General features: G+C 44.5%; 1 protein-coding gene across 1 annotated transcript in view; it reads left to right on the top strand.

Annotated features, from left to right (window-relative positions):
- Positions 1 to 15,930, top strand: part of LOC130127110 (ankyrin repeat and fibronectin type-III domain-containing protein 1-like) — a 47,777-nt gene extending 31,847 nt beyond the window's left edge. The window contains exon 6 of the mRNA XM_056296686.1: positions 15,889 to 15,930. Coding sequence (XP_056152661.1) covers positions 15,889 to 15,930 — 42 coding nt within the window. The remainder of the gene's footprint in view (positions 1 to 15,888) is intronic.
- The last annotated feature ends 578 nt before the right edge of the window (positions 15,931 to 16,508 follow it).

The raw sequence follows: 16,508 nt of genomic DNA, 5'->3' as shown, positions 1-16,508 counted from the left end.
GCCCGTGTAAGAAATCGTGTGGAATTCACAAGTGTTCTCTTATTTTGGTTTTATTTGTTGGTAAGGTGAAAATTGTAGGACCCATGCAGACCTGTCGTATGGTTAAGAGGGTCCATTCATTATTAGTCAGCCTCACGGAAATCTTAGTTTTATTACTGGAGAAAATTAAGATAAAGAAATTGAATATAAATTAATGGATGTAAGTATAATAAACCTACACATAAATGCTGCATAATATTATTTTATGATTATTCCATATTCTGAAATCAACATAACCTTTATAGATATATTGTTTGTGGCTCAGATGGATTGAAAATAATTAGACCCCGTCTGGACTGAGGGTAAAAAGTCCTTAGCATAGGGCGTCCGGGTGGCGTAGCGGTCTATTCCATTGCTTACCAACATGGGATCGCCGGTTTGAATCCCCGTGTTACCTCCGGCTTGGTCGGGCGTCCCTACAGACACAATTGGCCGTGTCTGCGGGCGGGAAGCTGGATTTGGGTATGTGTCCCGGTCGCTGCATTAGTGCCTCCTCTGGTCGGCCTAGCTGATGTTTTTATAACAGCTAGGTGTGTGTGCCGTCCTGTCATTTCTGACTGCAGGCCTTTGATTTCTGAACTTGTAGCATCCTTTATCTTTTTAAGCCCCTTTATCTTTTCACACCGATGTAAAGATGACACCTTATTATTTGGTCTTTTTGAGGCATTAACTTGGCACACACATTCCCTTAGTAAACAAGTGGCATTTAAAATGTAAGACGTGTGTGAGAACAGATTTGGGTGGTGAAGAAGACTTGGTGAGCATGTCTGATGTTGGTCTCTCGTCCCTTAGTCATGTCTCATGTGGGCAAATTTAAGAGAAATTTAACAGAACGTTCTGGCATGAGCCAAATGTGTAATGTGTCCATTTATGTGAGGCGCACACACACACACACACACACACACACACACACACACACACACACACACACACACACACACACACACACACACACACACTAGGCCTGCACGATATATCGTTTATGCATCGTCATCGCGATGTGCGCATGTGCAATAGTCACATCGCAGGGCCTGCGATATTTTTCCTACTAGTAGTATGTAGCCCAGCGTTTCTCAAACCTCTCCTGGCGGACCACTTGCCCTGCATGTTTTAGATCTCGCCCTGCTCCAACACAGCTGATTCAAATGATCAACTCGTTATGAGCTCCCGAAGCTGCCTGATAACAAAACTGATCATTTGAATCAGCTGTGTTGGAGCAGGGAGCGATCTAAAACATGCAGGACAAGTGGTCCGCCAGGAGAGGTTTGAGAAACGCTGATGTAGTCTAGGGTACTCAAACTCATCTCATACTGCAACAATTTTTGCTCTGTCAACTTTCTTTTACCAACAAACTCTCAACACCCCTCACTCTGTTATTTTTTATTTCTTCTACTTCTTCATCGCTCAACTCGGGCCCGTCTAGACACGTTGACGTTACCCAGCAACGTTAGTGCTACGCGTGCGCATAAATGAAGAAGACGTGTGTTCGGGAGAAAGGAAAATTGGCAGAGCCAGAGAAAGAAGAGTTGTTAAAAGAAAGTCAGTGTCTGATGTGTGGCAATACTTTGGCTTCCGAAAATCTGATGTGGATCAAAAAGAGGTACTGTGTCGACAGTGCGTTGCAGTCGTAGTCACGACTCGTGGTAACACTACCGATTTACTTGATCATTTAAAACGCCATCACCCAACGAGTTACAATGAATGGAAAGTCAAGTCTGGATATCAACCAAAGCAACCTACGCTTTCGGAAGCATTTGCCAGTGTTACGCCATACGAGAAAACATCCAAACGGCAGATCGAAATCCCCCAAAGCCATAACCTTTCACCTCGCCAAGGATATGATGCCACTCAACACAGTTACCAAAGACAGGTTTCAGAAGATGGTCCGCACACTCGACAAGCGCTACGTTATACCATCGCGGACCTATTTTTCCCAAATCGCAATCCCAGGGCTGTACGACAAATGCGAGGCAGAAGTAGACGGAGAGCTGGCACAAGTGGAATACTATGCAGCGACAACAGACCTGAGGTCAAGCCGGACAACAGAGCCCTACATCAGTTTAACAGTCCACTTGATCACTGAAGACTTTAAGCTGAAAACTCGCTGTCTGCAAACCGCGTTTTTCCAAGAGGATCACACAAGTGAAAACATTGCAACAGGGTTAAGAGAAGCGCTGGCTGCTTTGGGGGCTAGAAAAAACCCGACTAGTCTGCATCACAACAGACAACGCGTCAAACATGATCAGGGCGGCCGCTCTGAACGACTGCTTCAGGTTGCAATGCTTTGGCCACAGACTCCACCTCCTATAGCAAAAAGAATGAATGTGCATTATTGTGCATGCACTTTTTTTACTATCCACGCCTTGTTTAATATAACGCAATATATTGCAAAAGATTACGTCGCCGCAATGCATGTTTTTGTCAGTATCGTGCAGGCCTAACGCACACACACACACACACACACACACACACACACACACCAACCACTGCCATCAGACCCCCACCACCATCCCCACACGCTGTTAAGTTTTACACATATTGATCACAACAACCATTAAAAACACACAGTCAAGCCCCCTCCCCAACAAACCATACAGCCTCCCTCCACACCACACATGTTCAGAGCCCACGGTGTCATTCACCCAGCTGTAATAATCCTGTTCTGCTCTCAGCGTTGTGAGTGGAAATGTTTAGGAGAGATGACAGTGGGGTTTTTAACTATATTGTTTAACACAATCTTGGAAAATGAGAGGATGCCTGAGGGATGGAGAAAAAATGTACTAGTACAGATTTTCAAGAATAAGGGTGATGCACAAAGCTGTAGTAATTACAGAGGTATAAAGTTGATCAGCCACGGCATGAAGTTATAGGAAAGAGTAACAGAAGCTAGGTTTAGAGGAGATGTGATGATTAGCGAGCAGCAGTAGGGTTTTATGCCACAAAAGACCACTACAGATGTGATGTTTGCTTTGAGAATGTTGATGGAGAAGTATAGAGAAGGCCAGAAGGAATTGCACATTGTGTCTTTGTGGATTTAGAGAAAACATATGACAGGGTGCAAAGAGAGGAGGTGTGATATTGTATGAGGAATTCAGGAGTGGCGAGAAGTGTGTCAGAGTGGTGTAGGACATGCATGAGGGCAGTGTGACTAGTGAGGTGTGCGGTTGGAATGACAGATGGGTTCAAGGTGGAGGTGGGATTACATCAAGGATCGGCTCTGAGCCCTTTCTTGTTTGCAATGGTGATGAACAGGTTGTTGGACAAGATCAGGCAGGAGTCTCCATGGGCTATGATGTTCATGGATGACATTGTGATCTGTAGCAAGAGCAGGGTGCAGGTTGAGGAGAGCCTGGAGCGGTGGAGGTATGTACTGGAGAGAAGAGGAACGAAAGTTATTAGGAGCAAGACGGGATACATATGCATGAATGAGAGGGAGAACAGTGGAATGGTGAGGATGCAAGGAGTAGGGGTGACGAAGGTGGATCAGTTTAAATACTTGGGGTCAACTGTCCAAAGTAACTGGGAGTGCAGAAGAGAGGTGAAGAAGAGAGTGCAGGCAGGGTGGAGCGGGTGGAGAAGAGTGTCAGGAGTGATTTGCGACAGAAGGGTACCAGCAAGAGTTAAAGGGAAGGTTTACAAGATGGTAGGGAGACCAGTTATGTTATATGGTTTGGAGACAGTGGCACTGATAAAAAGACGGGAGGCAGAAGAGTTGAAGATGTTAACATTTTCATTGGGAGTGATGAAGAAGGACAGGATTAGGAACGAGTATATCAGAGGGACCGCTCAGGTTGGAGGGTTTGGAGACAAAGCAAGAGAGGCAAGATTGAGATGGTTTGGACATGTGTGGAAGAGAGATGCTGGGTATATTGGGAGAAGGATGCTGAATATGGAGCTGCCAGGGAAGAGGAAAAGAGGAAGGCCAGAGAGGAGGTTTATGGATGTGGTGAGGGAGGACATGCAGGTGGCTGGCGTGACAGAGGAAGATGCAGAGGACAGGAAGAGATGGAAACGGATGATCCGCTGTGGCGACCTCTAGCAGCCAAAAGTAGCAGTAGTAGTAGTAGACATGCATACCAGTACCTTGATAAATCCACATTTTTGGGTTATGGAGATAATTGATCGCTTATGGTTTGAAATAATGTGATTTCTGTAATACTTGTCTATATGGAATTAATGTTGGGTATAAAACCTCTTGTAATTATCTCCCATAACGGCAAGTAGCCGAGGTAGGGTAGTGTGTTTGGTTGGCCTTAAGCCTACAATCAAAGTTTCTCCTTGTGTAAATACTACTGATTCACCCTTTGGGAGGGTTTTCAAGCACAGGAGGAAACATTTGCCTTGCGTCCATGTCAAATTAAGTGTCTTTCCTCTTTCTTTCGACTTGTTAATAGATTTAAAAGTTCACCTGCAGTCACGATGTTGATTTCCAGAGCTTTTACATTGCAATACCATGAATCGAGAAGCGCCGCGACCTGCTGGTTGCAATGTGGTCACTGCAAAGTCAACTATGGTGAACTTTGGAAACTTGTTTACTCCAAGTTTGATCCCGATGAAGAACATCAGACAAAGGCAAGTTCATTGTTTTGTTAATCTGCGTGTAAACATGCCCGTTAATGTGGAATGCAGGAGTTCACTGCTGTTTTAAAGCTCCGCTTTAAACACCCCGGGATGTGAGTCGGGAGTGTTTGCGCAGTTAAGCAGGTTAGCCAAACTAACTGCCCTTATTACAGACTGGGACCGCCAAATCCTGCAGTGCACACCATCTTCATGTCTCCGTTTCTGCCCGTCTGTTTTGGTATCGGTCATGATACTGCACGCACGCACGCACGCACACACACACACACACACACACACACACACACACACACACACTCATTGTCTTGTTTCTCTATCCTTTGGGGACTGAGATTGTTGAGTGAAAGTCCTACATTCACACCTACACTCTTTCATTGTATCTCAACCTCTCTCTCTCTCATGCACATACACGCATACTAACGCAACACACACACGCACACACTAACACAAAACAAAACTTAAAGAAGCACCAGATGCACATGCCCCTACATAAAAGAACATAAATACATACTTATACAGAAAACTAATACTACTACTACTACTACTTCCAGCTGCTCCCGGTAGGGGTTGCCACAGCGGATCACCTGTTTCCAGTGTAATACAGAGTTAGGAGCCAAAGTATCTGCTCATATATTTTCGTAATGTGTGTGTGTGTGGTGTTAGTGTGTATGTGTGTTAGTTAGTGTAGATAGCGGGACCGAAAACTAAAGCATTTATGATCCTAATTCTTTTTGGAGGTGGTAGGTATTGTCTCAGAGAGTAAGGGAAAAATCCCAGAAAATTAAAATTATGCATAATTATGCAAAATATGCATTTTTCTAAAAATGGCTAAAAACCACTTTTCTCAGCATTTCAGATGATTCTGAGCATCTTTGATTTTTTCACCTATATAAAAAAAAATTTCTGGGACTTAGAAATGTTTTGGCATTATGCAAAATATATGCATTTTTGCAAAAATGCACTTATGATCCTAATTTTTTTTGAAGGTGGTAGGTATTGTTCCAGAGAGGACCAGAAAAATAGCAGAACATTAAAATATAATTATAATAATTATGCATAATTATGCAAAATATGCATTTTCTAAAAATGGTTAAAAACCCCTTTTCTCGGCATTTCAGATGATTCTGAGCATTTGGGGGGAGGGAGTTGGAGTGGGGGGGGGGGTTTAGGGGCAGGGGGAAGGCGATTAGCTGGCAGGATGAAGAGGAGGGAGATTTAGACGGGTGGATAACCAAACCGCTAGCGGGGTTCTTCTAGTATGTATATATATTTATATTGAACCCTTAAGACGGGTCAGCTGGTTGCAACCCGCTAGTGGTCAGATATGACACTGATTTAGTATAGGGGAATTATCAGTCTACGTCACTCTGACGTCGCGCACGTTGTACTGCAGCAAGGAAGCAGCCAGCATCATCATGTCATGTTGTGCAGTCAGTTGTCAGAATCGTTTTGACAAACGAAACAAAACGCTCAAGTTTTACCAAATGATTTTACCGAACGCACACTTATTGTAAAAAAAATGTTATTATTGAGGTGAACTCAACATTCAGTTGTTTTAATGTAAGATACAACTGCAGGCAATGCCAATTTATTACTGCATTAAATGATTTGTTTCACAGTACATCCTTTTGACTTCATTTTTTGCACTGTTCACAATAGCAATCCACAGCCTTTCTTTTGAGTTTTGCACATTCGTAGTGGAAATGGTTCTTGCACTTTGTACAGGTGGTCATCTTTCCGAACTCTGGCCTTTCACAGTGGGAGCAGGCTGTAGGTGCTTGTATGTTCGGGTCCATGCTGCGGGTTAAGAGCTCAGGCAAAACACTTTGTCTGAAGAACTGTTCAGCAATAGGCAGGACTGTTTGCAGCATTTCTTCATCTCTGGCTAAGCGAGTGTTAATTACATCCTGCTCTGTCCAAACCACAAAGTCGCAGTACTGGACATCACTTACAAACATGTGATGCTGAACTCGGTGGTCGTATTCGTGGTTCTTCTTGAGGTGTAGTGATTTGTCTAAGCAAAACTGTGTCTCCTCACTGCTTCCTGTCAGACCATCACGGTATTTGTATGGGCACTTAATTTGCACAGCTCCTGTCCCACAGCAGTACAGTTTGCCATTCCATCTGGTGATGCCCCAAGATGCGGTTTGTCCGGACGCACAACAAAACCACAGAGTTTCATGTCGAAGTTTTGATGTTGTGCTTTCATTACTGCTGTGTATTGTTTTCTGGCTGTGTCCTCGTTCTTTCTTCCCCAATCTATTGCATTTACATGGGACAAGTCTTTGTCATCGTAGTGCATTACCTGTTCGACTACGTTCATTTTAGCTGTCTCGGCTCTTACAGTGCATGCACCATGTACGGTGGCGCTAGTTATCCGTCCAGCTGTGTGTGTGTGCGTGCCAAGCCTGGGATTGGGCCTGATTTTTAGTTATACTCTCAAGGTTTACGCACTGCTGCTGTGTTAATTCCTGCCCCAGTTTGGAAAAGGTCTCTTTACTCTTCTGCTGTAATTCACCTGGGCAGAGGCCTCTCAGATTGGCATCATACAGAGCTGCCAGTGGCTCCAGCGGGTCTCCGTTCTCTTTGTCAGATTCCGATGCGGAGTCGGTGTCACTGCAGTCCTGGCTTGTGAGCACAGCTGCCTTAGGCTCCAATAGTTTCAGTTTCTTTATGTCTTCATCCCTCAGCTCTGAATACATAATAAAATAGATGTTAGGTAACGCATGAATATAATTGTGTGGGGTACAATGTGGTACAATCAGGGGCGTAGTGGTAAATACAGAGGTGGGTAAACTCTGTCGAGTGCAGAGTTTTCCCCTCATTTATTAACACAGCTGATCAGAAAATAAGCGAGTAAACACTCAGCCTCATTTAAAGAGGGTGGGTAAAATTAGTTTAGCTGGGGTTGCCTCCCGCTACACTCCTGGGTGCAATGTGTGTGATAGTAATATCTTTACATGAAGCAAATTCATTTTTTAATGTAATATAAAATATATTATACCTTTGACATTGGCCTTTCTGGCTGGTTGCAGTTGGGTGTCTGTCCTCTTTGGCTTTCTGATGCGGATTTCACTCAGTCAGGCTGGCTTCACCTCTCTTTTGGATGTGAGGAACCACTTGTTTGTCCCTGAGGTACAAGACTTCTCGGTCTTTTCATATCTGACCCACAGCTCAACTTTGAGCATAAGTGCAGCAGCATGCCTGCAGCATGACCCCAAGCTGCAAGAAAATAGTATAGAGATTAATTCCTGGCAGTCTAATGTATTACACACATAATAGAACACCATTTAAACCATTATGTGTATTACAGACATAATGGTTTAAATGGTGTTCAGGCTAGATATGCCCCCGCAGGCACAGCTGTATAATTGCAGCAAACGACCAGTGAAATGTTGTTTACTATATTAATGGCAGTGACTGAAGAGGTTAAATAGTAATGGAAAGCTAAGGTATTTAGTAAATTAACTTAAGTTACATACCCGGCTATACAGGTGCAGTTCGGGGTCAGAATGCAGTTGTTTCCCTTGTTCACGATAACCCAGACCTTGTACATCTCCATATTCGTGCCCTGTCTTTGGCTAGGCAGCACCTCAGTCCTCAGAACTACAATGTTTTCAATGTTGTAATCATGAAATAGTATGTCCTGGAAATGACCGCTAGTAACAGTTGTATGCATCCAGAGACGTGTACGCTTTCAAGTTCTCCCGGGAATAAAGACTTGGTATGTCGATCAGGTATTCGTGAATATTTGGCCACCGAAGACTGGGCCATTTTGGCTCGTCATTAATCCACTGACCTGCGCCTAAATCATATGGGTCCCCAAGATGTATCCCATTCACCAAGGTTAATTTCGTAGCATAGCTGGTCTTATCACTGGGTGCCAAGCTGTTGTAGTAGGCGGAAAACATTTAAAACTAAAATCAAACTGATGTAATGCATCAGAAGTTCGCTAGCCGTCTTCATACCAAGCTGAGACGGTAATCAACGGTCTGGTAACGTTCTTCCTGAAGCCAAGCTGCGCGCGCATCCCCGGTGTTTGATAACAAATAATTCCTCTATATATTAGGGAACCCCTGGATGATGTCATCAGCACTCGCCAGGAAAAGACAAGTGCACACGTTAGGCTACCTGAAAGACGCCAAGCTGACACAGTTTTTCAACGAGATTTACCTTATTTCGATTATTTCATTTCGTTTTGGGAAGGAAGTTTCAAGTTTTATTTTTGCTTTCTTTTGTAAACTTTGGGTTGTTGCGACATACCTTTTGTTAGGCAGCGCTTTCCACCTGCTGCTAGGCATTAGCCTGAATTTGCAATGCTACAAACACACATGTTCGTTCACGCATTCATTCAAGCAAGCACCAACAAGCCAGGAAGAACAGTCAACTACCTTGAGTAGCTCAAAGACAAATGCATTGAAACATTGAAGTAAAGTTAACTTAGTTAAGACTCGTCTTGGTGACTCGTCTTAACTAAGTCAACGGCCTGATAGTATTGCTTTAGAAAAGGCCGTAACAACAGATAATACCAATATAATAGTGTTATACAGAAAAACACACACACATGAAAATACACACGAGCACACATGCAGACAGAAATACTCATGCACACAAACGCAGACACACAAAACGAAGATGCATGCACACACACACACACACACACACCCACACACACACACACTTACCAAGAGCACTACTTAGCACTCTGACATACACAAAAAAATCAAGCAAGACAGACACACAGACAGATACAAACACATGTGCACAAACACAGATGCACACAAACAACCAAACGCAACCCTGTCCTTCACCTTCTCCTTTCATGTTCTTATCTAGATGAACCGTAAAGGTTGGTGCAGTGCCTATCCGTCAAGCCAATCAGCCAGCAGTATTAACTTGTGTCAGCACAGAGACGAACAAATACACTAACATAAGCACAGGTTTGAAAACCAACCAACCAACCAACCAATACCCCCCCCCCACACACACACACACACATAAATAGACACACACTAATAATAATAATAATAATAATGGATACCACTTATATAGCGCTTTATCTAGACATCCAAAGCACTTCACAGTGAAGGGGGAAACTCACCTTAACCTCCACCAATGTGTAGCACCCACCTAGGTGACGCACGGCAGCCATTTGTGCCAGAATGTTCACCACACGTCAGCTTGAGTCGGAGAGGGAGGAATCATTGAGCCAGTTACACAGGGGGATGATTAGGTGGCCAGATGAAGAGAGCCAGGATGGGAATTTTGCCAGGACACCATGGAACCTTGATTGATTTAACATTGATTTAACGTCTCATCCAATGGACGGCATCTCCTACAGCAGTGTCCCTGTCACTCCACTGGGACATTGGGATTTTCATTAGGACCAGAGGGAAGACTACCCCCTACTGGCTCACCAACCCCACTTCCAGCAGCAACTTAGTTTTCCCGGGAGGTCTCCCATCCAAGTACTAGCCAAGCCCACGCCTTCTTAGCTTCTGTCATTCAGCAGAGCCAGGGTACATGTTGGTATGGCTGCCGAAATGCAACTCGCCCCCCCCGCCCTCAAAAAAAAATCACATTCAGTTTTTGTCCCACTGAAGTACCAGAGTTTAATGAACTCATATAGGATGAAAAACACCACACACAAGGTGGAGATGAGTCATGACCCATGCACAGCCATTTCATCCCATCTCTTATTCAGGTGTCGAAGTGAGATGGAGTCACTAATAATGAAGCAACACCTTCCCATTCAATATTACAGTGATATTTTAGTGCCACACAATGTGATTTGTCAACCATCACAATATTATAATTTTTTCCAGTTTGCTATTGCAACTGTTTTGAGGTGCCATGCCCTCTCATTTACAGGAATTGTTTAAACCTCTTTACTGCATCTGTTCATTGGGCTTCATTTAGCGGAAATTCTGTTATATTACAATCATCAGAGCATGTCATGATTTTGAACTGAATCTTTTCTTTTCTTTTTTCATTTTTCCCCCCTAGTCCTAGTAATCACTCACAGTTTGGGTGACTGATGCTGAGGCATTCAGTGGTGTAGACTGGGTCTCCTGTCCACGTGAAGATGATGACATGGTGTTCGTTCGTTCATGGTGACCGGTCATGATGCACTAGCAGAAAGCGTCTCACACGTAGGATCAGGTTCTACTCCCAACAGTACATGTATTTTTTCTCTAATCTTGGACAAATAAACAGCCACATCTTTATGACCGCATCTTAGTTTGGGCTGATCAAGAGAGGATCCTTACAAACGTCAGTCCTTGGGAGATGAATGCACTGTAAGGTGAATACGTAGGAGGCATGTGAATTTTCAAAGAAAGGGGAGATGGACAAAAAAGGAGCAAGTGAGATGGGCCAAGAGGTGCTCTATAGTACTGCATGAGCAGAGGCGAACAGGCAGATGGAGAAAATGGAGAGAGCGAAGGTGATAAAGTGAGTAATAAGAGAGTGAAAGCTGGGAGAGAGTGCGAGGAAGTGAGATAAGATGTTTGTTTGTGTCTTTGGTTTAGTACCAGGATTAAAAGAAATATCACCACGATAACAACAGCGAAGTCCTGCGTCAATAATGGAGCTGCCGCTGTCATGCAATAGTCAAAATCTGTGTACCTTCTTTCAGAAGTGTCCGCCTTATACTTGTTGTTCGTCAAGGAAGCTGTTTAGTCTCCTCTGCATCATGGATTTGCCGCTGACAATCCATCAGTGTGTTTTGAAAGTTTGAGAATCATGTTGGTCTCCTGTGAGAGATTTTTAAGTCAATTTGATAGTTTTTGGTGCTTGGGTACAAGTGTTTGTTTATTTCTCTGCCAAATCTGCTCGTGTGTGTGGGTCTATACACTGATGAGCCGAAACATTATGACCACTCACAGGTGAACTGAATAACATTGATCATCTCCAAACAAGGGCACGTGTCAAGGTCTGGGTAGATTAGATGGTAAGTGAACAATTAGTTCTCGTAGTCAACGTGCTGGATGCAGGAGAAATGGGCAGGAGTAAAGACCTGAGCGACTTTGACAAGGGCCAGATTGTTATGGCCAGACGACAGGCTCAGAGCATCTCTGAAACAGCAAGGCTTGTGGGATAGTCCTGGTCAGCAGTGGTGAGTACCTACCAACAGTGATCTGAGGAGGAACAAACCGGAGACAGGGTGTTGGGCGCCCAAGGCCCATCGATGTGCAAGGGCAACGAAGGCTATCCCGTCTGGTCCGAACCAATAGAAGGTCTACTGTGGCACAAGTCACAGAAAATTTTAATGATGGTTACAGGAGGAATGTGTCACAACACACAGTATATTGCAGCTTGCTGTGTATGGGGCTGCATAGACGCAGACCGGTCAGTGTCCATGACCCCTGTCCACCATCGAAAGTGCCTACAATGGGCAGTTCAGCAACAGAACTGGACCTTGGAGCAGTGAAAGAAGGTCGCCTGGTCCAGTGAGTCCCGTTTTCTTTTAGATTACGTGGATGGCCCTGTACGTGTTGGCCGTTTACCTGGGGAAGAGATGCCACCAGGATGTACTGTGGGAAGATGACAAGCTGGTGGAGGGAGTGTGATGTTCTGGGCAACGTTCTGCGGGGAAACCCTTGGTCCGGCCATTCATGTGGACGACAATTTGACATGCACCACCTACCTAAACATCGTTGCAGACCAGGTACACTCCTTCATGGCAATGGTATTCCCTGATGTCAGTGGCCTCTTTCAGCAGGATAATGTGCCCTGCCACACTGCACACACTGTTTGGGAATGGTTTGAACAACAAGATGAAATGTTCAAGGTGTTGCCCTGGCGTCCAAATTCTCCAGATCTCAACTTGGTTGCGCGTCTTTGGGATGTGCTGGACCAACAAGTCTGATCCACGGCAGCTCCACTTTTCAGTTTACTTGAAGGGTCTGCTGCTAATGTTTTGGTGCCAGATACCACAGGACACCCTCAGGGGTCTTGTAGAGTCCATGCCTCCATGGGTTAGTGCTGTTTTGGGGGCACGCAGAGGACTAACAGCATTTTACGCGGGTAGTCATAATGTTTTGGCTCATCAGTTTATTAGTATGTGTGTACTTGTGTGTGATTGTGTGTGTGTGTGTGTGTGTGTGTGTGTGTGTGTGTGTGTGTGTGTGTGTGTGTGTGTGTGTGTGTGTGCCAGTTTAGACATAGCCCCACTGTGCCGTGTTTCTCGGTATCTGTGGTGCTCGCAGGCAGCAGTGTGCAGTCAAATGATTGCCTCCTGTGGCAGCCCGCGGGTTGAGTGATGATCTCATCTAGGCGCTGGCAGGGGGCAAAGCATCTGTCTTCACCAGAGAGCGACACAGCTGCCATTTCCTGCTGCTGTCCTCATCGCGATCCAAAAGACTGGGCTACAGAATGGGACTAGATAAAAGGGGGGGGGATCATTATAATGCACGGGAGATTAGAATGAAATAGATTAGAAAATGCACGACGTTGGTTGCCTAAAACATCTCTACCACATTGCAGAAGATTATTTCGTTTTAGCTTCCATGCACATAGGTCTGTGTAATTCGGGCTTTGAAACTGTATTTATCGTTTGACTCGTTTAAGCAAATCTTTTACAACATAGAATTTGTCTCTTATGAAGTTGAATTAGCTTGTGTTGGCATCTGGTCAGTTTGCATTAGATGCACATTCACAGCTATATGCATTTACTTGATGCGATTTTCTAACAGTAGAACCAGCTTCGTTTCTTAGATCACCAACATAACAAGCCACCAGTTGCATGGCGTGCAAGATTCAGTAAAGTGTTTTCTGCTATCTGTTTGATTGACAGCTACTGGGATGACCCAGCCATGTTGCACAAGTGCAAGGTATCAAAATAGCAGCTGATGAGGGAACGTTAAAGGGATGGATTATTTTGTTTGTGTTATATGTTGTAGCTTGCATATCCATGGATAAAATCCAATGTGTAGGGCGTAGGGTTGGCCTGGCATTACTGGATGTGCAGATAGAGCCGAATTTTGCTGATTTAGCCGTGCTTTGGCTTTTCAGTCGGCTGTGCATTTCCAGGCTGCGTGGTATGTGTCCCAAGGTGAAATTGGGGAAGAGACTTCTGAGAGTTCAGGTACAAATACAGTAATTTTCCCACACAGCGTTCAGTTTAGTTGTCAGGGCAACGGGAACATTTATACCTCAACACCGCCCAGCTCAAACCTGTCTCGCCCTAAAGAGTTGTGGACATGAACTTTAAAATTCATCCACTGGGAAAAGATACACGTCTGAATGAAGGCCTTCCGCCATCGGTCGTAGTGCTAAAACAAATAACCACATTTCACCACCTTTCCTGCCTTTTTTTTTCATCTTTTTCCCCCCAATTGTACCCATCCAGTTACCCCACTCTTCTGAGCCGTCCTGGTTGCTGCTCCACCTCCTCTGCCGATCCGGGGAGGGCTGCAGACTACCACAATCCTCCTCCCGTACATGTGGCGTTGCCAACCGCTTCTTTTCACCTGACAGTGAGGAGTTTCACCAGGGGGAACATAGCACATGGGAGGATCACGCTGTTCCCCCTCTCTCCCGAACAGGCGCCCCCGACCAACCAGAGGAGGTGCTAGTGTAGTGACCAGGACATATAACCCACATCCGGCTTCCCACCCGCAGACACGGCCAATTGTGTCTGTAGGGACCCCCGACCAAGCCGGATGTAACGCGGGCATTTGAACTGGTGATCCCTGTGTTGGTAGGCAACGGAATAGACCACTACACTACCCGGACGCCCCCTTTCCTGCCTTTTTTAATCAATTTAAATGGACCTGAACATTTTAGTCAATGGATAATGAATGGTATGGGCCAAATGGATAATGTGTATCCAAATGTAGAATCGTAGCCGTTGTAAATGTGCCAGTCATGATTTTATTCAGCATTGATCCTGTGTTAAGACTTCATTCAGTAGCCCAAACTACTGGTGTCTCATCGCCCAGTTAATGGACCATTCCTTTAACTGGTTGGCAACCTGGTGGTACGGGCTAGTAGTAGTAGTAGTAGCAGCAGTACTTGAAGTACTTCACCAATAATGAATACTACACAGTAGGTATGGGCCAAATGATCAGAAAAAAAACCAAGTCTGTTCGGACTAACATCTGAGATCAGAAAACTGTAATTTTCATTATATCTGCTTGATGATGATGAAAGTACGTATTTACTGATATGATACAGTAAAGAGGAGGTTGGGCAAAGTCAAGAATAACATTTCATTAAAGCAACTTGGGAGTATGATTTTTGTCTTCTGCATTTTCTGGTAACATTCCTAATAAATAGCAAGATGGTTTTAAGGGCAGTTCTATGTTTAATCATTTTTTTTAAAATTTCATTTTGTATATTTTGCCAATATTCCGATAGTTTTGGACAGTCCCAAAATACGTGTGTATGGTTGCCTGTCAGCCCACAGCCCCTCCAGCACCGATCCGAGGTGCCACCAAATTTTGATATGACGAGAGGGGTCCTGAAAAATCTTAACTTTCCATTCAGATTCCTTCCAGATGGGGCTGTTTGTTATTTGATGTCCCTGTCTTAATGATAGTTCCCAGTTTTTATCCGATATAGTTTCACTGGAGCCTTTGGCTGTGTTTCCATATGGGAGGGAGAAAGGAGGACGGGGCTTTGTCCTCACAGATTAAGATGAATGCATACGAGATGAGCTGCCTAGATAAGCATCAGGGTGGTAAAATGAGAAGAATAGCGACAATCAAGCAGACAGAAGAAGTGGAGGCGAGTAGGTTCCATATAGGTGCAGAAAAAACAGCCAATCCAATCAGTAGTACAAAAGACCGTATTTCAACAGTGTCCACGTCTTTGACGTTTTAGCTAATTGCTGTGCTCTTTTGAAAGATAAAATTTAAATAACCCCACAAAAACTGAGTTTCAACAGCTACTTAATCATGCACAGTGCATTTCATGCTGTAGGTTCAAATCACATACAGAAATGTGTGTGTGTGTGTGTGTGTGTGTGTGTGTGTGTGTGTGTGTGTGTGTGTGTGTGTGTGTGTGTGTGAGCCACAGCCTGTGTCTAACTCCAATCAACCCTTTCACCAGTGAGGCTGTTGGGATGAACGTACTTGCGAGAGTTTTGAAATACCCGCTACGGGCTGTCGAGCGGCAATTCATTGGAAATATGAGCAAAAGTCACTTTTTGGCATACTCTTAGACCCTATTCTCACTAAAAGCGTTTGTGTGGTGTGGAATTCATCTTGTGTATTACACTGCGGTACGTGGATGGGAATTGATCGCTTTCTCCTTTTTTCTTCACAGAGTTTCGGAACCACCGGAAGATACGAAACACGGAAAAAGTAAGTACTGTGTCTCCTCATTTTAAGGCAGTGTCCTTCATCGCGAGATGAAGAGTTATAACTTGTGTAACCTCGAATCATGTGTTTCGATGTATTGAGTTTTTCACATTTTTTTTGTATGCTCCTTTGATGGTCCTTGTGAAATCAGTTCAAAGTCTGTGCCTCCTTATGGTAAATGGGCTGCATTCATGAAGTGCTTTTCTTCTTACAACAGCCACTCAAAGAGCTTTACAATTGATGAATGCTTCACACACACATGCTCTTACACCGGCGGTGTCAGCCATGCGAGGCGCCGACCAGCTCATCGGCAGCAGTTAGGTGTGAGGTGTCTTGCACAAGGACACCTTGACATTTTGTGCAAGGAGCCGAAAATCGAACTGGCAACCCTTTAGTTACCAGACAACCTGTTCTACCTGCTGAACTACTGCCACCCTCGTTATTCAGTATTGCTTTTGCACTGCAGTGTTCCTGCCACACATTGTGCCCTCTCCCTGTAATTTCTCACCTTTTTTTTTCTTTATTTGGTGACCCCCCCCCCCCTTTTCCTCCCAAATTGTACTTGGCCAACTACCCCACTCTTCC

The sequence above is a fragment of the Lampris incognitus genome, chromosome 17 (genome assembly GCF_029633865.1).
Source record: "Lampris incognitus isolate fLamInc1 chromosome 17, fLamInc1.hap2, whole genome shotgun sequence".
In the NCBI taxonomy this organism is placed as follows: domain Eukaryota; kingdom Metazoa; phylum Chordata; class Actinopteri; order Lampriformes; family Lampridae; genus Lampris; species Lampris incognitus.
This window is presented reverse-complemented; position numbering and strand designations above follow the sequence as displayed.